At 45.1% G+C, this 21,084-nt stretch overlaps 11 protein-coding genes across 11 annotated transcripts; 6 read left to right on the top strand and 5 right to left on the bottom strand.

The window, feature by feature from the left end:
* Positions 1–250: 250 nt before the first annotated feature.
* V1512DRAFT_249871 (Snf7 family) lies at positions 251–1,092 on the top strand (the record flags this gene model as incomplete). The annotated part of the gene is made up of 6 exons (XM_066914637.1): positions 251–266; positions 321–340; positions 388–465; positions 514–660; positions 707–775; positions 823–1,092. The coding sequence occupies 6 exons, from the start codon at positions 251–253 to the stop codon at positions 1,090–1,092; spliced, it is 600 nt and encodes a 199-aa protein (XP_066769359.1).
* Positions 1,093–1,973: 881 nt separating this feature from the next.
* Positions 1,974–3,740, bottom strand: V1512DRAFT_243638 (uncharacterized protein; the record flags this gene model as incomplete). The annotated part of the gene is made up of 3 exons (XM_066914320.1): positions 3,253–3,740; positions 2,929–3,184; positions 1,974–2,820 (listed from the first exon to the last, which is right to left on the bottom strand). Exons 1-3 carry the CDS (start codon positions 3,365–3,367, stop codon positions 1,974–1,976), a joined length of 1,218 nt encoding a protein of 405 aa, XP_066769358.1. The 5' UTR covers positions 3,368–3,740.
* On the bottom strand, positions 3,729–6,912 carry V1512DRAFT_267780 (6-phosphofructokinase). The gene is made up of 2 exons (XM_066917354.1): positions 5,373–6,912; positions 3,729–5,326 (listed from the first exon to the last, which is right to left on the bottom strand). The coding sequence occupies exons 1-2, from the start codon at positions 6,736–6,738 to the stop codon at positions 3,762–3,764; spliced, it is 2,931 nt and encodes a 976-aa protein (XP_066769357.1). The 5' UTR covers positions 6,739–6,912; the 3' UTR covers positions 3,729–3,761.
* Positions 6,913–8,454: 1,542 nt separating this feature from the next.
* On the top strand, positions 8,455–9,350 carry V1512DRAFT_267774 (clathrin adaptor complex small chain-domain-containing protein). The gene is made up of 3 exons (XM_066917353.1): positions 8,455–8,563; positions 8,617–8,663; positions 8,715–9,350. Exons 1-3 carry the CDS (start codon positions 8,542–8,544, stop codon positions 9,201–9,203), a joined length of 558 nt encoding a protein of 185 aa, XP_066769356.1. The 5' UTR covers positions 8,455–8,541; the 3' UTR covers positions 9,204–9,350.
* A 19-nt stretch (positions 9,351–9,369) lies between these two features.
* On the bottom strand, positions 9,370–10,884 carry V1512DRAFT_212822 (uncharacterized protein; the record flags this gene model as incomplete). The annotated part of the gene is made up of 2 exons (XM_066913573.1): positions 9,370–10,614; positions 10,663–10,884. The coding sequence occupies 2 exons, from the start codon at positions 10,882–10,884 to the stop codon at positions 9,370–9,372; spliced, it is 1,467 nt and encodes a 488-aa protein (XP_066769355.1).
* An 876-nt stretch (positions 10,885–11,760) lies between these two features.
* V1512DRAFT_267766 (HAD-like domain-containing protein) lies at positions 11,761–13,017 on the top strand. The gene is made up of 9 exons (XM_066917352.1): positions 11,761–11,939; positions 11,990–12,002; positions 12,063–12,196; positions 12,251–12,263; positions 12,309–12,328; positions 12,374–12,424; positions 12,469–12,522; positions 12,574–12,642; positions 12,688–13,017. The coding sequence occupies exons 1-9, from the start codon at positions 11,847–11,849 to the stop codon at positions 12,928–12,930; spliced, it is 690 nt and encodes a 229-aa protein (XP_066769354.1). The 5' UTR covers positions 11,761–11,846; the 3' UTR covers positions 12,931–13,017.
* V1512DRAFT_267764 (Mu homology domain-containing protein) lies at positions 12,846–14,655 on the bottom strand. The gene is made up of 2 exons (XM_066917351.1): positions 14,431–14,655; positions 12,846–14,380 (listed from the first exon to the last, which is right to left on the bottom strand). The coding sequence occupies exons 1-2, from the start codon at positions 14,466–14,468 to the stop codon at positions 12,991–12,993; spliced, it is 1,428 nt and encodes a 475-aa protein (XP_066769353.1). The 5' UTR covers positions 14,469–14,655; the 3' UTR covers positions 12,846–12,990.
* A 55-nt stretch (positions 14,656–14,710) lies between these two features.
* V1512DRAFT_267761 (uncharacterized protein) lies at positions 14,711–16,062 on the top strand. Its single transcript, XM_066917350.1, has 2 exons — positions 14,711–15,291; positions 15,341–16,062. The coding sequence occupies exons 1-2, from the start codon at positions 14,801–14,803 to the stop codon at positions 15,951–15,953; spliced, it is 1,104 nt and encodes a 367-aa protein (XP_066769352.1). The 5' UTR covers positions 14,711–14,800; the 3' UTR covers positions 15,954–16,062.
* Positions 16,063–18,835, top strand: V1512DRAFT_230262 (P-loop containing nucleoside triphosphate hydrolase protein). Its single transcript, XM_066913946.1, has 2 exons — positions 16,063–16,436; positions 16,483–18,835. The coding sequence occupies exons 1-2, from the start codon at positions 16,175–16,177 to the stop codon at positions 18,714–18,716; spliced, it is 2,496 nt and encodes an 831-aa protein (XP_066769351.1). The 5' UTR covers positions 16,063–16,174; the 3' UTR covers positions 18,717–18,835.
* Positions 18,782–20,674, bottom strand: V1512DRAFT_267757 (uncharacterized protein). Its single transcript, XM_066917349.1, has 3 exons — positions 20,029–20,674; positions 19,738–19,978; positions 18,782–19,687 (listed from the first exon to the last, which is right to left on the bottom strand). The coding sequence occupies exons 1-3, from the start codon at positions 20,250–20,252 to the stop codon at positions 19,121–19,123; spliced, it is 1,032 nt and encodes a 343-aa protein (XP_066769350.1). The 5' UTR covers positions 20,253–20,674; the 3' UTR covers positions 18,782–19,120.
* A 20-nt stretch (positions 20,675–20,694) lies between these two features.
* Positions 20,695–21,084, top strand: V1512DRAFT_89566 (uncharacterized protein; the record flags this gene model as incomplete). The annotated part of the gene is made up of 2 exons (XM_066918556.1): positions 20,695–20,984; positions 21,034–21,084. Coding segments are annotated over exons 1-2 (159 nt in total), but the record flags the coding sequence as incomplete, so codon positions are not given.

The raw sequence follows: 21,084 nt of genomic DNA, 5'->3' as shown, positions 1-21,084 counted from the left end.
AGTTACGTGATGCTTTTACTAATTAATGTTGCGTAAATAGAGGGTTTTGTGTTAGTTGCTATTTATGAGGGTTTAGTAGTAGTTTATAAGTAAGGGTTTTGTGTTTTAAGCGACGCTGGATTCAGCAGGTGAACTGCGGACGCCGAGTGGACTAGTCTAGCCATTTAATCTTTGTGCTTGTTGGTTTTTGTCTGTGCCGTTTGATTCAAGTGGATTTAAAGATTGAGATAGTCTTTAAGTGATAATCAAAATGTCGGGATTAGAAAGTATGGTTTGAGTATGTGATAAGGAAGTACGATAAAGCTAACGTATTGTGATAGAGTCCCTTTTTAATCTAAAAGTATACGATATATTGAGTTAATTATTGAATGAACTAACAATTACCAGTTTACTGCTAAACAGCTTAATCGGCAAGCGACAAAGGCACAGAAGGATGAGACTGCAGAGCGAAACAAGATAAAGAAGGTCAGAACGATGTGAACTGATAACAGCAAAACAGCTGACACAGAAAAGGCTATACAGCAAGGCAATCCAGATATCGCGAAATTGTATGCGCAGAATGCAATTCGGAAGCAGAGCGAGCGGATGAATCTGTTACGGTTGGCGTCTAGAATCGATGCAGTTGCCAGTCGAGTTCAAACTGCTGTCACCATGCGAGCGGTATGACCATATTGTGTGGAGAAAGAATGAACTGATTATGATAAAGGTGACTGGAAATATGGCGAATGTGGTCAAGAGTATGGATCGAGCCATGGAAGGAATGAATCTTGAGAAGGTTAGTGATAAGAGAATGTGGTATGGTATAATGCTAACAGTGAATAGATGTCAATGGTCATGGAGAAGTTCGAGACTCAATTCGAGGATCTCGATGTTACGACATCATACTATGAAGATGCAGGACAGGTTTCGAATGCGGTTGCTGCCCCACAAGAAGAAGTCGATTTGTTGATGCAGAAAGTCGCGGACGAGGCCGGACTAGAGTTGCAGCAGAACTTGGAGTCCAACACGCCTGCCAAGACGAAGGTTGGACCGGTTGCGACCGAAGTTGAAGAGGACTCGCTTGGAGAACGGTTACGGGCGTTGAGATCTTGAGTTAGTGGTTTTTCTGTTTGTGATTATGTAACTATCTGGAGTTTTTTTCACGCGTTGATTCGATCTGGTAGACACTAAAAATACAAACTAGTACGCTTGCAGAGCATGTGGAGACGTCATAACTGCAGGAGTTCATCGACAACAGTGAGTAAACAGAAACAGAAGTAGATTGGCATCAGATGAAGTGCATTAGTCAACATGATTATTAATGACAGCATTTCTAAGACAGCTCAGTTGGTAAAAAAAGCCGTTGACATGATCAAGACATTTACCGTTTCGTGGATTTCAATCGCGCCTGACTTTGTTTACACTCTCATCACGCTCATAATTCTGCGCAATCTTTACGCAGTACTGCTCAGTACTTGACATAATAAAATACAAACAGAGGACCATGAGAATTGGCCAGTGAATTATACTTTAACGTCTCCTATCTTTGGCTTAGTCTCACGTTTACATTAACATTCCTTTCGCCATTTTTCACTCAATTCTCATTCGTCCACTTCGACCGGCTCAGCTAAAGCGCACAACCCACCACTCTGTCTGTCAGTTTTTGTCCGTATATAGTAACATTCTACATGTTGGTCTGACTAGTCAGCTCAATACTATCAGTACTAAACCATTAGTCATCGCGCTAATGTTTACCAACGGCCATAATCGTAACCACATAGCCGCGTACAAAGCGGCTCAATAAAATATATATGTCTCAGTTTTGCATAAATTATCCTAAATATGCCAATCCCAGTAACCCAATCGGATTAATGATAAATACAAAACTGTTTTTTACAAAATGATCGTTAAATTAAAGCAATTGAAAGTAATTAGTAAATTACAAATGGATTGGAAAATTAACTGTCATGGCTGGCTTGGCTTGACAGGAGGGATCAATCGTCCGGATTCAGGACTGTCAACACTCTTCGCGAGTAATCGTATTCGTCCCGAACGCTACCCCGCGATCGATTGTCGTGATATTGTACGTACATTGCGCCCGGGTCGAGTCTTTGGTCGACTTTGAAGTGCTCGGCAGGAGGCGGCAAACTGTATGCACCGCCGTATCCGGCCGCAGCGACAGCCGAGGAGTGCTTTTCTGAGTCAAGTGTGTTGCCGCCTCCACCAACGGTCGAATTTGACCGCCGTCTTCGGCCAGATCCAAACCCGTATTTTGGTATGTCGGTTAGCGGGGGGGTGTGTGGCGAATTGGAGTAGCTGTCTTTGCCTGGGTTGTCGCGACGCCGGCCACGGATCAGTAAAAAGAGTACAAGCAAAATTAAGAATAGCACTACCAGACCGACGACAACGAACGTACCAGCCACTTTGCCTTTGCTGTCCCAGAATGATGAAGAGTGGGGCCGATTAGCAGCGACCGAGGTCAAACTTTGCGTGGCTTCTGTCGTAGACATTGACGATGTTGTAGTGCTTGTCGCCAACGAGGTCGATGCTGACGCGGTCGACGCGGTCTGTGTGACGATTAATGTTCGTGTTGCTCCAACAATTGTCACGAGAGACACAATTGGTGTCACTGATGTGGTTGAATATAGTGTAGTTGATGTAGATGTTGTCGATGTTGTTGATGTTGTTGTAGTTGATGTAGTCGATGTAGTCGATGTAGTCGATGTGGTAGAAGTCGTTGATATGGTTGATGTTGTAGATGTAAATATTGTTGATGTAGCATCTTCAGTGGATGATGGCACTTGAGTAGACATCTCAGCCGACTCCGTAGCTGTTTCAGTACTTTCGGAAGTCTGTGTACCAGTCTCCGTATTGACCTCCGTTGCCATCGCAGTATTAGTCGTCTCTGAAGCTCTAGTTGTAGCCGTGGTTGACGATGACAATGTCGACGTCCGGGTAGACGACGCAGACGAAATAGTCTCTGTCGCGCTAGGTTGCGCGAGAATGATATATCCATAAAGCCCATCAACCAAATTCCCACACGGGTCCGTGGGAAAACCGGGACACTTGTCTGAGCATTGCGCCAAATCAACAGACTCGCCTGGCGCAACATTCGAACACCAACAGTACGAGTCCTGAAGAATTGCAAAACTATATCCTGAACACGTTCCTGAACATGCTCCAAATGATTGGAACGTATTGAACACTAAATGTTTGTCAATACACGCAATCCAAAGCATCCAAAAATAAACAAAACGCCTCAAATTCACATACCCGAAGAGAAATCAGACCCGGTATTGCTCGGAGAACAGTAAGTCAACACGTTTTGAGCCATAACGACCGACAGAGAAAAACAGCATAGTAGCGCTGTGAAAATCAGACGACGCATGGCGTGGGTATACACAAAGCACTACGCGGAACCGCAGTCGGCAACACGATTCCACATTCAACCCCAAACAAAACGCGCGGTAGCCTCAGAAAACGGAATTGTACTTTTCTTAGCAGAAAATTGTACTCGGGATCTCTTTAGCACACAATAATTATCCCCGAATGAGAGTTCTTTGCAATACAGAAAGGTAAAAGACAGTGAAGAAATGGCAACAAAAACAGTCGAACTCGGCCTCGAACTCGACCTCGAACTCGACCTCGAACTCGTTGAACTCGAAACTCTTATTTTTAACTTTATGCATGTTTCACATAAAATCTATTTAGAGTTTCACGCGGCACGAAGCACCACTCGCCTGGAATAGTATAAGGGTTAGGTCTATTTATTACTGTGCTAACTAATCGCTGATGAACTCACTCCCACGAACATCTGATAACTGCTCAGAAACAGTCTGAAGTGTGGTCCAGAAGGTCTTGCGCGGCCGTCGATTGGTCTTCTCAGTCTCATGATCGTACAAGTACTTGATGTTTGTAAACACGATCTTGGCCCCCAAAATACCAATCACGCTCGCAGACTCAACGCTCTCGCCCCGTAGTCCGGTGCCTTCTTCCTGGTTCTGCTCGATAAACTGCATGCACTTGACTGCCAGTCTTGTCGCTCGTAGACGATCCATAGGTGACGGAATACCGCCCTGCTGAACGTGACCTGGGTTCGCTGTCCGGGCATCAAACCGGCCTTTGGCTTCTTCACGAATAATGTCCGCAATCAGTTCAGTGGTAAAAATTTTGGATGCCTTTTCGTTCCGCAAAATCAATTTGCCGGCACGTGTTTGTCCCACGTCCCTCGTGTAAGTTTCTCGCAGCTTTCTCACGTCCGCGTCAAGCATACGCAAGTCAATACCAGATTCAGGGGTATATACTGCAATCGCGCCAACGCAAAGTCCAGCGTACGTAGCAACGTAACCCGACTTCCCTCCTTGTACTTCGACTACAAATACACGGCGTCGAGTCGCACTTGCGCTCTGCTTCACAACGTCACAGTAGTCGACCAGTGCGTTTAAACAGGTGTCGCTTCCAAGTGAGTACTCGGTTCCAGGCACATTGTTTGAGATAGTAGCAGGTAAACACACCATTGGAATACGAAGCGCAGGATAGTTAGCCCGTGCTTCCTCAAGCTGGTACAACGACAAGAATGCTTCAAATCCACCGACAATCATCAGACCGTCGAAAGCATACTTCTGAAAGTAGTAAGCAACCATTCCGATGTCGACGTCAGGCAAGTTACGGTTAGTTCCAATCTCAGACCCACCTCGAATGACCCAGTTTTCAACGTCCAACCACTTCAGCTCACGCACACTGTCGTGTCGCGCCAGACCAGTGAAGCCGTTGTGAATGGCGTATGGTGTGTGACCACGAGACAAACAGTAGCATGCTGCAGCACGCGTGGCAGCATTCATACCTCCAGCCGGTGCACCAATGTTGATGATTGCAATCTTCAGTCGCTTCTCAACTGGTACTTTGAGCGACTCGTCGTCCACAATTGTGATTGCCTGAAACGCTTTATAGTATTCCTCAAACTCGGTGTCACGTAACGCCATTGCTGTCTTGAAATCTTTGTTTTTGATTGCAGTCGCAACGCTCTTGGTCATCGCTACAGCTTCAATTAAAGGCTTGCGTGATATCTTGTTCTCCGTAATACCAATCATAGGCGACGGTGTCTCGGGTGTAGACTCAAGCACTGCGTCGACAGCATCGTATCCTTGCATAGTAGAAAGCATACGGTCAAACGCGACGGCACTACCACCACGTTGAACGTGTCCTAGAGTTGTGATACGTGTATCCAAGCCCAATTTCTCGACCAGCAAGTCCTTGACAGCCTCAGGAGAAATATGATTCAACTGATCATCAATCGCACCTTCAGCAACAATCACGATCGTTTTTCTCTTGCCCTTCTTACGATGCTGTGTCGAATTAGTGAATGAAATTGCCAATCTTTGTCAAACATACAGCATGGACAATAGAGCATAGCTCATCACCCCAAGTGTCTGCACTTGGCGGCTGCTCAGGTATAAAAACATAGTCAGCACCTGTAGCGATTCCTGCCATCAACGCAAGCCAGCCACAGTGACGGCCCATGACTTCGACCACAAATGCTCTTGAATGCGAAAGTGCAGTTGCGTCAATGAAATCAACTGACTGACAGATTCGCGATAGAGATGAAAATCCGCCAATGGTGGCATCTGTCGACGACATGTCATTATCAATTGAGCCGACCAAGCCGACAATAGTCAGATGTTCGTAGCCCCTGATTGAGTCTGCGGTCAGCTCGTTGGTAGCCACAAGTTCAGCCAGTAAACCAGACCACTCTGCTCTAAACAAATCGGCACCAGTGAGCGAGCCATCGCCACCACAGACGATCAAAGCGTCGATTCCATTCACAATCATGTTCTTGGCGGCCTTTAAACGACCCCATCTCTCGCGAAAAGGAGCACAACGAGCGGTTCCGATCAACGTTCCACCTTCAGACAGCCATCCACGGACATCAGTCCAGGACATTTTCTTCATCATACTTCCACCCTGTACAAGTCCTTCATAGCCTTCATAGATGGCATATGCATCGCAGCCCTTTGCGATTGCAGCGCGCACAACAGCACGAACCGCACCATTCATACCCGGTGCATCGCCTCCAGAAGTGATAATACCAATCTTCTTCTTCTTGCCCGGCGTAGGGCCAGCAGAGGCAGCGTTGACTGCTTCAATCGGGGTCTTGGCACCATCGGCAGAGACAGCTTCTTTGACAGCGGGAACGGTAGTAGTGAACGGATTGCTCTTGGAAGTGAATCCGATGAGCGTTCCAAGTGGGTCGTGAGTGTATACTTCCATCGGAGCGCTGTCAGAGGGCAATGCCTGGTAAAGTACAGTCTCTCGGCGAAGCTGTTGGATGATCGAGTCGATATATGGAGTATAAAGTACTAATGCCGGACTCATTCCTCTCCAATCACGAGCCCTTTGCTCTTCTGTAAATCCAGCCGGCGAAGTAGCGTTTAAAACACATCGAAGCTTGATTGTAACTTGTTCACCTTCGTCTGGGTTATCGCCAGTAGAATGAAGCCAGGATTCCCGCAAAGAGTCGAAACAGTGATCTCCTCGAGCATCTGAAGCATGAAGCCCACGTTCATATACTACGACTTCGCGAAAACCGAGATCGAGGTAGAAATTGAGTGTTTTGCTGAAAGAGTCTTCGTCGCCAGCAACGATAGACAGACAGGATACTCCATGAACTAAAGAGAGAGAATTTGTGATTTGATTAGAAGAAAGAGATTGACGAGACGGTTGAAACGGTTGATACGGTAGGATGTAGGGAGAAGTAGCCATGATTGGCCCACTTTAGTTAAGATGAGAGGTTGGAGCTATCAAGAAGAAGAGACAAACATGAAAGAGAGAAAGTAAATTGGCCGACAGACCGAGAAATTGAAAAAAAGTTTTAATCACGAGCTTTGCAAGAATTAAATCATTTTAACTCGATTATTCTATTACTTATCAATTATTTACTAATTTTAAATGTAAATAATAAATTATATATTTATTTTATAAAAATATTTGACTTTTTTCCTCTACTCCGCACTAAAATTTAAAAACAGAGCGTGTATTTTAAAAAGAGGCGGTCCGCTTGGGCCAGGCATTAATGAGCATGACCTTTTCAAGCCAAAATGATTGGGTACTTGATGACATTTAGGCGTTCAAAGAGACGTAGAACACAGGTAAGCACGTTGTTCACGCCAAGTACTCTCTGTAGTATTATTCCCTCTTTCTTATCACATATCGTTCCAAGCGAGAACGGATTTGACATCAGAGTCAACGCGTAACCTGTCGAGACCGCCACATGTTCTCCGTCAATTACTTTAAATTATTTACTAAGTCGGCTGTAATTTATTTTGTAGTTATCAATTGTTTTGCCAATACTTGACTGTCTCAGCTACGTACAACTGCAACAGATGAACAGTTCAAAGGCCAAAAAATAATATTCTTTTTGCTTATATACTCACTGTAAAGTTGTAACGCAACAAAATAAGCAGCAACTACACAAATGACTGTTTACGTTAGATCTGTATTGGTGAATAAACCGAAACTGCCACAGAACATACTCATCTTACCATACACAGCGCTCTGTAAGGCTGTTCACCAAACCAAAAAAAACAATACATCTCTTTATTACAGCCTTTGTTCATTTACACAAAAAGGAAGCAAGAACTCGAATAAAACAAGTCCTTTAAGATGGGATTGGTAAACATCAGCGATTTTGTTTACATTTAAGGTTTAAACATCACGTGAATGTAAGCGCTGACTCAGCAAGTGATAATTTGTTAGCAACACTGACTAAGTTATTGCATAAGATTTCTGCACGGTGTGGCCAAGCGCGCGCTTGAAACTGTCAGTTGCGGCCATACCTGGTAGAAAACATAGTTCCCCGTTCGATCAACACCAATTAACCTGCCATGGGCCTACTCAGTACTGCGGTGGGAGACCACGCTGGAATCGTAGGTGCTGCAATTATTCTTTTTTGTTTTTGAAATTATCTGCATTTTTTTTTTTGCCTGGCAAAGCGAATTTTTGTAGATATGTGGATGGAACGTGGGAAGGGGGCTAAAGTTATATTGCGTTGCGAGTGAAGTGGTTGTCATGGCGACATAGAGCCGTTGCTGATCAGAAACGACAGAGACCGCGCAGTTGCAACGGCAGAATTTCAATAATGTGAGACGAGCAATATGTATATTCTAATTATCGGCGTAGGTCATAAATAAATAATATGCAGTTTAAAGCCAATAGCTGGTTCATGGAACATTTGTCACTAATATAGTTAGTTTGTTGATGCTTAATCTGACTGCACGTTAGCACAGATCTTGTTTCTTAACGACCCCTCTTTAATGCTAATGTCTGCAAAAAAAAATCTTGTTAATATGTATTTAATTTATTATTTCATAGTAAATCACTAACTTTCGCGTTGACTTTTACAAATATTAGATATCCTGAACTGACGTAGTACTAATGCGTATGAGCCGCATCAGTGGTTCGAGACGCCGCGCGCTTGCTCATCAGTCTCCGAGACCGATAACCAGTAGTACACCAGACCCAAATATCACGGTAATTGCTGTGATATAATTAAGAGAATACTATACAATGATTAATGCGGTAATGATATGTATATCCATGTGCTGCAATGAGTGATATGGTACTGTACTGATGTGCGAGCAGTTAACAACTTTGGGGTCCCCCGTCTGACCAAGTTCTATACTCCAATCGTACGTATCGAGGCAAATCCTCAAGAGTGTCCTAAACTGACATTTGCACAGGACTTACAAACACAACAAGTTTTATTATCACAGCTATTCCAATTACTATCAACGCGACCATCAACACAATGCAACTTCCTCACTCCTCCGCCGCTGCTATCGTCAGAACTAGACGACATCAGAGTCATTTACCGACACTACGCAACGCTATACTTTGTTTTTGTAGTTGACGAGCAGGAATCAGAGCTTGGTATTCTCGACCTGATCCAGGTGTTTGTGGAGTCGCTGGACAGGTGCTTTGACAATGTGTGCGAGCTGGATTTGGTCTTTGGATGGGATGTTTTGCACGTTGTGCTGAATGAAATTGTGCAGGGCGGCATGGTCGTTGAGACTAACATCACTGATATCGCGTCCGCGGTAGACGAGATTGGAAAATTACATGGAAACAAGAAAGGCTCGTTTGCTTCAAATACACTGTCATTCTCCGGCACGACAAGCACACTTACTGCTCTAGCACGGGAAACAAGAGCGGCATGGAACAATCGTTAATAGCATAGACAATGTCGTTTTGTAAATAGACTTACTACATTCCATCCCTTGAGGAAACTAGTCAAGCCGCAAAGTAACTACGACAATTCGTAAAACAGAAACCAATTCATAATGACAGAGAAAAATAAAATGTTAAACATCATCAAATGACTGTGAAAAACAGCACCTAAAAGGTAGAGGCAGCCAACAATGAGGCAGCGTTCTTAGCATCAACTTCTGATATCCCAATCTCGTTCTCCAAATCCTCATCTGTTCCTGACACAAAAAACCCGTTTCCATGCGCGGTCTTGCGGTCACCACTCCAGCTGTCTCCAGTCGGACCCTGGCTTGACGACGCGCCGGCCCGACGGATCACAGGCGGTAGCTCACTTCGGCCAAGTCGACTCAACCCACCTGAATTGTCTGCAGTCCGGATGTCAACTCTGATCGACTCCCACACAGCTAATGTTCGTCGCTCGGCATCAATCATGCGTCGCACGTAGTCAGCGATATAGCCCTGCAAGTCGTCATCGGTACTATGATACCAATCGTCCATCTCTTTTGTAAGATTGGTAGTCACACGCGTAACCTTAGACGTCAGCGCGGCTTCAATTTGCTTTGCGTCCTCTAATGAATTCAACGCCTCGTCAACACGTAACGGATTGATGGTAGCAGAACTGCGCAATCGGGCTGCGGTCGCGTGACGCGATCGGCTTGTGGATTGCGCCGACAACAAGTCGCGAATCAACATCTGCCGGTTGGTCAACGTCTCCTTAACCACGTACGCATCACTGGACAGCCATTCAACTCCATCGCCAAGCGTGACCATCTCTGCAATAGTCTTCATGCCCTCAATGTCTCCAACCATCATAACCGTCTTTCCGACCTTCTTCCACATGTTAACCATACCAGACTGGAACTCGAGCGCAGTCATGTTTGTAAACCGGTGACCAAGCTCTATCTCGGCCATACCCAAGTTCTTTCTCACTTTGCTCACTTTTTCCAACTTCAGTCGGACATCACCGGTGGCCAAAAAAAATCGTTTGACCAGTGGTCTGAAATCCACAAGCAACTGACAATCATCCGGTGGTGGCTGGAGTTGCTTCAATGCATGTCGTTTTAATCCAGTCGCAGGAGCGTTCTTCCTAGTCACAGGAGTATATCCAAAGTCTGCTTCAATAAAATACATCATTTCCTCATCGCGCATCAAAATCGGATTCGACATTACACGGTCCATCCATTTCTGGAAGTTTATCTTCATTCTGTACTCATCCTCGTCTGAGCCAGGACCCGCTGATGTTGTGTCGATTGGAATAGTTGGCACAAAGCATTCTGGATTGGCAGATGCAAGATACTTACACAGCTTCAAAAACTCGCCATATGTTCGTCGAATATCTTTAAACTGACTAGTTCTAAACCGTGGCAAGTTGGTCTAAGTAAAATTAGTGAACCAATTTGTAATAAGTATGCTTACACTTACGAATGCGTCAAACTTGATGACTGGTGGTTTCTTTCCTGATCGTTCCATTCCAGTGACCTTTGCTCTTAAAATGTAATCCGTCACATTCTTTTGCGGTGTAGGAGGTGGTGCCCGCCCTTGTTGCTGAGATGGATACCCCCGGGTAGGAGGTGGATAGTAAGGCTGAGTTACTTGATTCTGTGGAGCAGGCTCCTGCTGGTAGTAAGACTGTGGGCTATACATTGACTGCCCGGACGCAGCAGCAGCAGCACTCCTGATTGCAGATTTTCGTTGTGGTAAAGTCTGGTCAACGGATGACCTAGCCGGAACAGAACTAGGAGCGGTACTTGTTGTACTCGGGGCATCAGTTGAGTATCTTGCACGATCAGACTCAGTATCTTGCTCTTCGGTATCTGGTCGTTGAAGATCGTCGTCATCACTATCCCAAAGTTTAGGTCTGTTATCTTCTTCTGACGGATCAACTGCAGATGCCACATTACCAGCCTCTGGCTCGATATGCCCTGGCTCTGCTTCATGTCGTTCTTCGTGCTCAGACTCATGTTCTGCTTCATGCTCTGCTGGTGATTCTGATCTAAGTGACGGTGGTCGTAAAATAGTCGTTGGCTGAGTGCTCATGAAGCCGTTGTTATCGCCCCAAGTATCATCCGCTCCATGAGCATAAGTAGGGATTGTAGAAGCGCGCATTGGATCACTTGACAACGGGTCTACAGTCGCTTTAGTTGCTCTATCTGAAGGGGCTCCACTAAAGAAAGCCGATCCAGAATCAAAATCGTCTGGAAAAAGCGGTGTCGATGTAGCGGAACTGAATCCGAGGTCTGCAGCTAAAGACCCTCCGTTTACTGCATTGGCAGAGAAGGAGGTGTGCTGAGTATTTTCAGGTGCAACTGATCCAGCTTCGGATTCGTTTGGCGGAGAATTAGGAAACAGCATGGACTCATCGTGGAATCCAGCAGACGAAGCTGTGGAAGCCATGACGTAGTAGTATTTAGGCGATAGTTCAAAGACCACGAACAGTTTGCACGTTAGATGGCTCTGGCTTCCCCAGGTGTCCTATTATGGGCTCAAAGGTACGGGTGTCTGCACAATAAACGCACAGTATATTAATTCCATTATAACACCACACAATACAAATCCATTGTATTCAGAGATCAATAAGTGCATTGGAAATACAAAATAAGCATAGAATGCCTCGTCTGATTCTTTCTCCAAAGCTAGCAACAGATAATTCGGTTAAAGGCCTTGTGTTTGACATGGATGGGACTCTTTGTCTTCCACAGGTAAGTAGACTTCGATACTCATAGACCAGACAGATAACGAAAGGTGGTAGACATGGATGTTTGGTATGGATTCTGTGAATACTGTTGAATGACGGACAATTGCTGAGATTGCTGAATTATTAGCTGAAATGAGAAGGGTACTGGGTATATCCAAAGGGACTGATATTCTGGATCATATCTACTCTCTAGATGTGGTTGAGCAGGAAACTGCTCATGAAAAGGTTAGACAGGTTGAACGCAAGGCAATGGTTGAAATTGTATGTTCATAGAGGATTGAGATACGCAATTGGCTGATGTTTACTGTTAAATAGAAGCCACAACCTGGTAAGCATGTTGACATGGCAATTTTATCATCTACTGACGAAATAGGACTTGACGAACTTATGACTGTATGTTTTGGCCTTTATACTGTCTTTTTAACTCTAAAGTAATAGTTTTTAGAAGATAATAAGCTCGCAAAAGCTATATGCACACGGAATTTCCAGGTACGTCCGAGGATGTTGTCTATGACCAAGCACTGACCTGACAGGCCCCGGTAAACCATCTTCTGTCCACGTTCTTACCAGAAAAGCTATTTCATCCAGTTCGTATTTTGAATTCACCACAGCAAAACTCTCTACTAATTAAATTTCAGATCGTGACAAGAGAGTTTAAACCACCAAAACCGTCTCCAGCTGGGATCCTGCATATTCTTGAACATTGGGTAAGTCACACACGACTTAGTCAGATTGGCAATTTTAACTAGCAGAAAATCGACCCTGAAAACGCAATCATGGTAGGCGACTCGGTAGACGACATGCTGGCTGGTCACCGGGCCGGTGTGACGACCATCTTGCTTGAGTCAGAAGTCAACGGTCATCTGAAAGAAGCGCCGGAGACGGATGTAGTCGTTCAACGGCTGGACGAAATCATCGAGTTGCTGAAAAACGGCATAGAAATTCCTGAGCGGAAGAGCACCGTGCTGGAATCAGATGTAAAAGCGATGGATTAGATTGTCTACGTAGATTGTAATATATTGTAATGCACAGGTTTTTTTGTTATTGTAAACATCTTATCCACGAATGACAATATCCTTGCCCTTGGTCAAATACTTGACACCCTTGTATGGTTTTGCCCGATCGTCTAATCCTCTAGCGCTAACAATTCTCAAACTTTCAACTTTAGTTCCGCTGACCAGCATTCCTTGACATTCAAATGACATCTTCACGTATTTTGGAAACTCTTGCGGGACAGTACCATCTGGTCCAGGTTCAAGATCTTCATTAACAGCCATGGTGCCTCTGAGCGACGCGTTCCATCCAACCGGTGTCTTGCCCGGGAACCTCCACACACCGACGCCTTTCTTCTCAACGTTGAATTCACCCGACGAAGTTCGGGGACTCTTAATACTCTGCACCCGGTCTCCGTCATAAACAACCTCAACCTTAAGATTTTCAATGAACTTGACGTTTCTCGGCACCCGAGTCCAAACCCTGACCTCAAACTCGTCTTTTGAAATGCCGAGACCAGATTTCAAGTCACCGCCCACTGGGCCAGACTCAACACCGGAAATGGTATACTGCAACAAGCACGAGCGGCCGTCAGGTGGAATGAATGACAACATACCGGGATTTTCGCGCCATCGTGCAAGTCGCACGCAAGGGTGAAATGCAGGTCCTTCCAGAATTCTGTTTCCAAAAGACAACATGAGCTGAATGTCAGGCACTCCGGACAGTTTCGTCGTAGCATATACCGCACCATGAGCAATTGCGACGCTTGGTTCTGCAAGCACTTGCGGGACCGCGGGTGTGTAAAAAGCCGATGCCGATGGTGCAGGATTGCCGTCGCCATTGATTGCGTTCATGATTTTTTGCATCGGTGTCATGCCAGGAATGATGACCGACAAAGTCTCGTGCACGTCGATGTATAGTTCGTTGTTGCTATACTTGACATTAGACCGTCGCCATGGCACCGCAGATCTCATCAAGCCATGGTCAGACGAGACAGATGAGAATGACGAGCTTGATGACGTGAAGCTCTTTAACGAGTCCGCTGCGCCTTTTGGCAAAGAGGGCAGGTATTTTGACAGTCCGTCTGTAAATGGAACCAAATCCCGTAATGCGTTTTCTTCAGTAACAAAGGGGTATCCGTCTTCAATCATTTCATTGAGTAGCATCATTATGGTTGAGTAGTGTTTTTCAATTTTGGCTCTCGATATTGGTGGCTGGAAGTAATCATGTAGAACTTTGAGAAGGTGGGATATAAACTCTAGCGGCACCAAAGCCGGAATGTTTGTTGAGCATGGAATCAAAAACACTAATGAGTCTTGTTTTCTGTAGAATAAAAGCTCGTTCGACGATAGTCTGATGACAACATCTTCTGGAGAGGCATCTCGTAATGCCACTTGAATCTGTTTATTTGTTGGTGGATGACTTGCAACTGGATATTCAAACAATTGTTGTCTACAAATCAGTCAATTGAGACCAAATAAACAAGTTAAAACTAGTCATACCCATTGATATCAGTAATATATAAAGCAAGAATAGACATGATTATCTAGTCACTCTGTCTGTCCCTGTAGTCACACGCAATACAACCAACTAATTCAAAAATGTAATTGACTATATATATACAACTTGTCTAATCTTCAAACACACTAGAATTGTATTTAATTGATGGTTGGTGGTTGGAATATACTGTGCAGCCCTAATGAGCATTACGAGAGACTCGACTGATCCCTTACACTCGAGACTTCCAAAAAATTCAGGGGTAATTTATACTTCACTCATGTCAAATAATCTCAACACATGTCCGGATTCGAACAATTTGTATACAAATTCACAGGCGGTTTCTCCCTTGAATAGAGTATAACAAGAAGCAAAATGGTGTTAGAAGCAATTAGATATACTTCAGGTACTCTCACGATCCTTGATCAGCTTCGATTGCCACATGAATCAGTTTATGTACCAATCACTAACTCGATCGACGCTTTTCATGCGATAAAAACAATGACTGTACGCGGTGCACCCGCCATTGCTATCGTTGCTGCTCTTGCATTGGCTGTTGAGGTTGCTGATACAAAGTTTGACACTGCAGGTCAGGTTAGGGAGTTTGTGACTGAAAAATTACATTACCTCGTCAAGTCTCGACCAACTGCTGTGAACCTTTCAGACGCAGCTCGGAAATTAGAGGCGTTAGTGAAAAGTACTGATGGAGATGTTGCCGCAGTGTCTGGTGCATACGTAGCAGCAGCCGAAAAGATGTTGATCGACGATGTGCAGGACAACTTAAACATTGGAGGGAATGGATTATCATGGGCAAAAGAGAGTATTGGCACAGACAAGTTTTCAGTATTAACAATATGCAATACGGGGTATGGTTTTATAGGTGCGTTCTGTATGTATTGAGCTTACATTGATCAGATCGTTGGCTACTGCTGGCTATGGAACTGCTCTAGGCATAATTCGATCTATTCACAAAGCAGGTTTGCTGACACGTGCTTACGCATTAGAGACCCGGCCATACAATCAGGGCTCTCGACTCACGGCTTACGAGCTAGTCCATGACCAGATCCCATCAACGCTCATCACAGACTCAATGGCTAGTTTCTTACTCAAAACGCATCCCGAGATCAAAATGATTGTCGTCGGAGCAGACAGGGTTGCGCGCAACGGCGACACGGCAAACAAAATTGGCACGTACCAGCTCTCAGTGCTTGCAAAATTCCACGGCGTAAAGTTTGTTGTTGCCGCACCTACGACGTCTATCGACATGCTTACTGCGTCCGGTGACGATATCGTGATTGAACAGCGGAAGCCGAATGAAATGGTTACAGTTAGGGGACCGGTCGTTGATAGTGATGGAAATATTAATAAGGACGACGTCAAAACTGTACATATTGCTGCGCCAGGTATCGACGTCTGGAACCCGGCCTTCGACGTCGCCCCAGCTGAATTAATTGATGCTATTGTTACTGAGAAGGAAGTTGCAGTAAAGGACCAAGATGGAAAGTTTCACCTTGATACATTATTTTAGACATTCTATGTCTAGTCATGTATAATTGCTCGATTCGTGTTTCGCGGCAGACAATAAAATTCAGGGGTAAATATAACGTGACCAGATTAAATTATATCTGCTTCGAATCGGAAGTTTAGACTAGAACAAAAAATGCTTAATTTGCGATAGCTGGCCTTACGCGGTGTATAATATACTAAAAGGAACTAGATTTGTATGTGTTAAATTCACGAGGGATTAGAATGAGCTTCGCCAAGTTGCTCTGGCGCGGACCGTCGCGGTCCTGGGCACAGTCATTAGTGCCATCGCAAATTAGATGGTCATCTGGCATACGAGGCTATGCCTCTGCTGCGACTGCTACTAAAACTGTTGAGCAGCAGATGCCGCTTGAAGTTGACATTTGGCGAGTGCGGAATATTGGTATCATTGCCCATATTGACGCCGGCAAAACGACTACTACTGAGCGGATGCTGTTTTATAGTGGGCACACGAAACGGATAGGAAGTATGCTTCGTGACTGGAGTTACAGGCGCGTTATTGACATTTACAGACGTCGATGAAGGTGACACTGTCATGGATTATCTACCAGCTGAGCGAGACCGTGGAATTACAATCACGTCAGCAGCCATTTCCTTCGACTGGAATAACCACAGGATCAACCTGATTGACACTCCCGGCCACGCAGATTTTACATTTGAAGTCATCAGATCGATTCGAGTGCTAGACGGCGCGGTCACAGTGCTGGACGGCGTCGAAGGAGTCGAGGCTCAGACAGAGAAGGTGTGGCATCAGGCAGACGAGATGGGTATACCAAAGATTGTGTTTATCAATAAGATGGACAGAGAAGGCGCAGGGTTTGGCCGTACTGTACGTGAGATCGTTGGGAAGCTGTCTGTGCGGACGTGTATCATCAACATGCCGCTATTTAGAAACGCGGTAGACGACGACGGCATGAAGACAGCGCAGTTTCGTGGTGTCATTGACGTGTTAGACATGCTTTCTATTGAATGGTTACCAGACACCAACGGTCAAACATTTGTTGTTCGGCCACTGAGTGGGCAAGACTTGGAAGAGGCCACAAAAGCAAGAATTGCTCTGGTCGAAACTTTGGCAGAACTAGATGACGAAATGGTTGAAAAGTTCCTCGAAGTAGAAGATGATCACATGGCTGTTAGTACAGCAGACATCAAACAGTCGCTTCGGAAATGCACACTTGAACGCACAGCTGTGCCTGTTCTTTGCGGCGCGAGTTTCAGAAACATTGGCGTGCAGCCACTGTTGGACGCGGTGGTAGACTACCTTCCTTCACCATCAGAGCGACCGCCAGCCGTGCTACGGTCTGATAAAAAACAGATATTGGTTACAGACACGCCAGCCGGGTTTGCGCTTGCGTTCAAAGTAATTCACGACAATCACAGCGGCAAGATTCTAGTGTTTGTTCGCGTGTACTCTGGCGTTCTACAAAAGAACGCAAAAATTTACAATACCGCGAATGCAACAATTGAGCGAGGAATACGGTTGTCGCGAATGTTTGCAGACGAATCTGTTGATGTCGACGCCATTTACGAGGGCCATATCGGCGTCATTTCCGGCACAAGACACGTTCGCACGGGCGACACAATTATATTCAATTACAACCAGACCGAGTCACGGGAAAAGCAGAACAGTGTTCGCGACATGCAGCTCAACCCCATCGCTGTGCCGTCGCCTGTGTTTTTCGCCGCGGTCGAGCCGAAAACCGTGTCTGACACACGCAACCTGGAAGCAGGGCTTGAGGTCTTGCTGAGAGAAGATCCGAGTCTGCAGGTCCGGGTTGACGAAGAGACTGGGCAGACACAATTGAGCGGCATGGGGGAGCTCCATTTGGAGATTTCTAGAGACCGACTGATTAAGGACTTGAAGGTCAATGCCCATGTTGGTAACATTCAGATTGCATACAAAGAGTCACTCGGTGTCTCTAGCGCCGACATTGGTAGCTCAACTTTCACATACACTAAGACAACCAAAGCTGGAGAAAACTCTTCCACAGTCACATTGTCGCTCACACCTATCCCCGAAGATCTCGAGTATGCCGACCCAGCTTTACAGGACACCATCAAGCGCTCGATCGCGCTTACGGACAACAACTACTTGTTAATTAACGATGACGCCATCGACCCAGAAAAAGTGCACCCGCTACTCAAGATCGAAGACATCAAGTCCGCATTGCAGCACGGTGTCATTTCCGCCCTGTTCCACGGCAAACGGTACAATCAGCCTGTGCACTCTATCCAGGTCACGGTCGAGCGCGTCGAGCTCCCGGTCGAACAGGACACGTGCATGCCGGTCACGCCAGCAGCCAGGTTCGCGGTCGGACAGTACATGAACAAGCTCCCGCTCGAGGCCAGCGTGCTCATGGAACCGGTCATGGACGTGACTGTCATTGTGGACGAGGAAGATATCGGACCGGTCATGGCGGACTTGTTGTCTGCGAGGGCGGGTAGAGTGTATGCGTTGGAGGACGAAGGACAATCTGAACATGCCGATGACAGAAAGGCTTACATCAACCCGGAACACATCTACTCACCGCCAGATTCAACACTCTACCTCAGCAAACACAATTTACGACGAAGCTTGAGCAAAAGGCTTATTAAAGTCAAAGTCCCTCTGAGCGAAATGGTCGGGTATCTCAAGTACCTCCGGTCAACCACGCAAGGCAGAGGTTCGTTTCTGATGACGTTTGATCGATACGAGCGCACGTCAAAAGATAGAGCAGCCGCCATATGGGAGAAGCATTACGGCTAAAGCGGGATATGTAAGATAGTTGGGGACTTGTCTATGGACAACAACTACGGTATGAAATATATAACTCTGTAGTGAAGAAAAAAAATTAATTATAAAAACTTTTCCTTCCCCCGCCGTCACGCAATACTTTTCATTTCGCCTGCAGTGAGATCAATAAAAATAACAAAAGATAATGTGTACTGAGCGACAAAACAAAATACAACTGACTTGCAAGGATGATTGTACATCGCAGGGAGCAAAATAGCACAACACATTATCAATAAGGCGCAAATAAGGATAGGGCAGACAACGAAATTAATATAGACAGGACTGATTGATATAACCCTATCCTTGTGGCGATCGCAAAATAAGATAACCTAAACAGATAAAGGACGCCCCCAAACGAGATGTTAGAGCAGGGATATTTAAGCGGATGTTTCCACCGGTGTTGGCTCAGAAGTCTGACCAGTCACGCTAGTCTCTCCTTCGCTAGAAGACTCTCCAGCTGGAGCGGTTTGAGTGTCAAACGCAGCTCGAACAGATATTGCTCGACCGTCGAGCTCTTTGTTGTTTATAGCCTCTATAGCTTTTTGTTGCATCTCCTCACTAGGAAACTTAACAAAGCCATATCCAAGAGGACGCGATTTGGCAGTGATTCCTTTATTGAGTAGCTTGGCCACCATAGCAGGATGTAGTCGTCTTGTTACCACTGTAGCGGACTCAGGCGAGAACTCGGCAAAGTACTCTTTCAACTTGTCATCGGTACAGCTGTAGCTTAAATTAGCAACAAAGACTGTAGTGGGAGATGGAACTCCATCCTTCAAAGAAGTACGCTGCCGGCGACGAGGGCCGCGTTTGGCGTTATTTGCTGGTGGGGCATTCTCGTTAGTAGCTACAGCAGCCTCTTCAGTTGCAGATTCTTGAGTAGTATCGGCTGACGGTTTCTCTTCAGTGCCGTCTGCATCTACAGCAGAACGATTTGCCCGACGACGCTAGACCAGTCAGAACAATTATTCACCAAAAAAAAGTTCAAGAAGCCTACCGAACCAGAAGCTTTACCACCGCGGGCACGACCGCGTCTGCCCCGACCATTTCCTCTTGAACCGGCAACTCTACTGGACTGTGGTCTTGCAAGCTGAAGAAAGACAGCTCTGTCACCGACTTGTTTGCCTTCAAGCTCTTCTACAGCTTTAGCAGCCTCTTCCGCCGTTGCAAAGTCGACAAAAGCGTAACCTGAATTTCTACCAGGAATTCGATGATGAGCCGGCATATTGACCAATTCTCTTGATACTTATTAGTATTGGATCTTTAAGAGCATATAGATTTGACTTACACAGCATAATCGGTCAAGATCGCTGAAAGCTCTGCTTCAGTAGCGGTATAAGACAAATTGCCGATGTATAATCTGCGTTTTTCTTGGATCTGAATTGGATCTTCTTTAACCACCTCAATAGACTCTTCGGCTGGCGCTTCATCAACGACAGGAACATCAGCTACCGATGTAGTAGCCAAAACAGCCTCATCTGAGGTGGCAATACCAGCATCAGTCGAAGCCATTGTATCTTAGTTCAATAGACGTTGAAATGTGCAAAAAAAATAAGTTTTGTGTGAATGACAATATTGAATAATGTAAAATGAGATCAGCGTCTATAAGACCAGAATCAGTATATGAACGATAAATAAACTATAAAAGAAACAAAAAATTCGATCAGCCCAAGAAAAACAGCTGCAAAACAAATAATCAAGAGAAGCACGTGGATTTCATAAAAGAAGCATCTGAGCATCTGACATCGCAACTCATCGAGCTCATCGCGGGGTTTGAATGTATTGGACGATCTATATCAGATGAACGAAAGTATTACGTACCTTATATAAATATTATTATATAGCCAGATTATCTTCAATTGATTAAAAACTTGAGAGAAATTTAAGGCAAAATAGAGTGAGAGATCAAACAAAATACGAAGGAAATATGGGATTAGGTACGCGAAGGGCGTGAAGGACGCGGCGACTTAAACAGTATCATGTAGAATATTCCAGCACTGCGAATAATATGGTCTTTAAGGGACAAGAAAATAAATTAGTGAACATATTTCCACATTAGACAGTAATTAGTCTTTTTATTCTGATGAACAACCGGAAAACACTCTCATTCTGTTTGAATTTATTATTAAACGAATAATGTCATTTAGAGGTGGTCGAGGTGGTAGATCTGCAAGGGATTCAGGCAGACCTCAAATTTTTGGTCTTGATATTAAGCCAGAGTTCAAGCCTAGTGATTTATATACAGTATGATATAGCTGTTAGAGGATATAGGAAGGACTAATAAAATCACTAGAGGTTTGAATTACCGTTGGAAACAGAGATCACAGAATCAGAAAAGCAATCA

The sequence above is a fragment of the Lipomyces arxii genome (genome assembly GCF_038497795.1).
Source record: "Lipomyces arxii strain Phaff 12-163 unplaced genomic scaffold V1512scaffold_28, whole genome shotgun sequence".
Classification (NCBI taxonomy): Eukaryota; Fungi; Ascomycota; class Lipomycetes; order Lipomycetales; family Lipomycetaceae; genus Lipomyces; species Lipomyces arxii.
The sequence above is the reverse complement of the archived record's forward strand: the minus strand, read 5'-3'. Positions and strand labels throughout refer to the sequence as shown.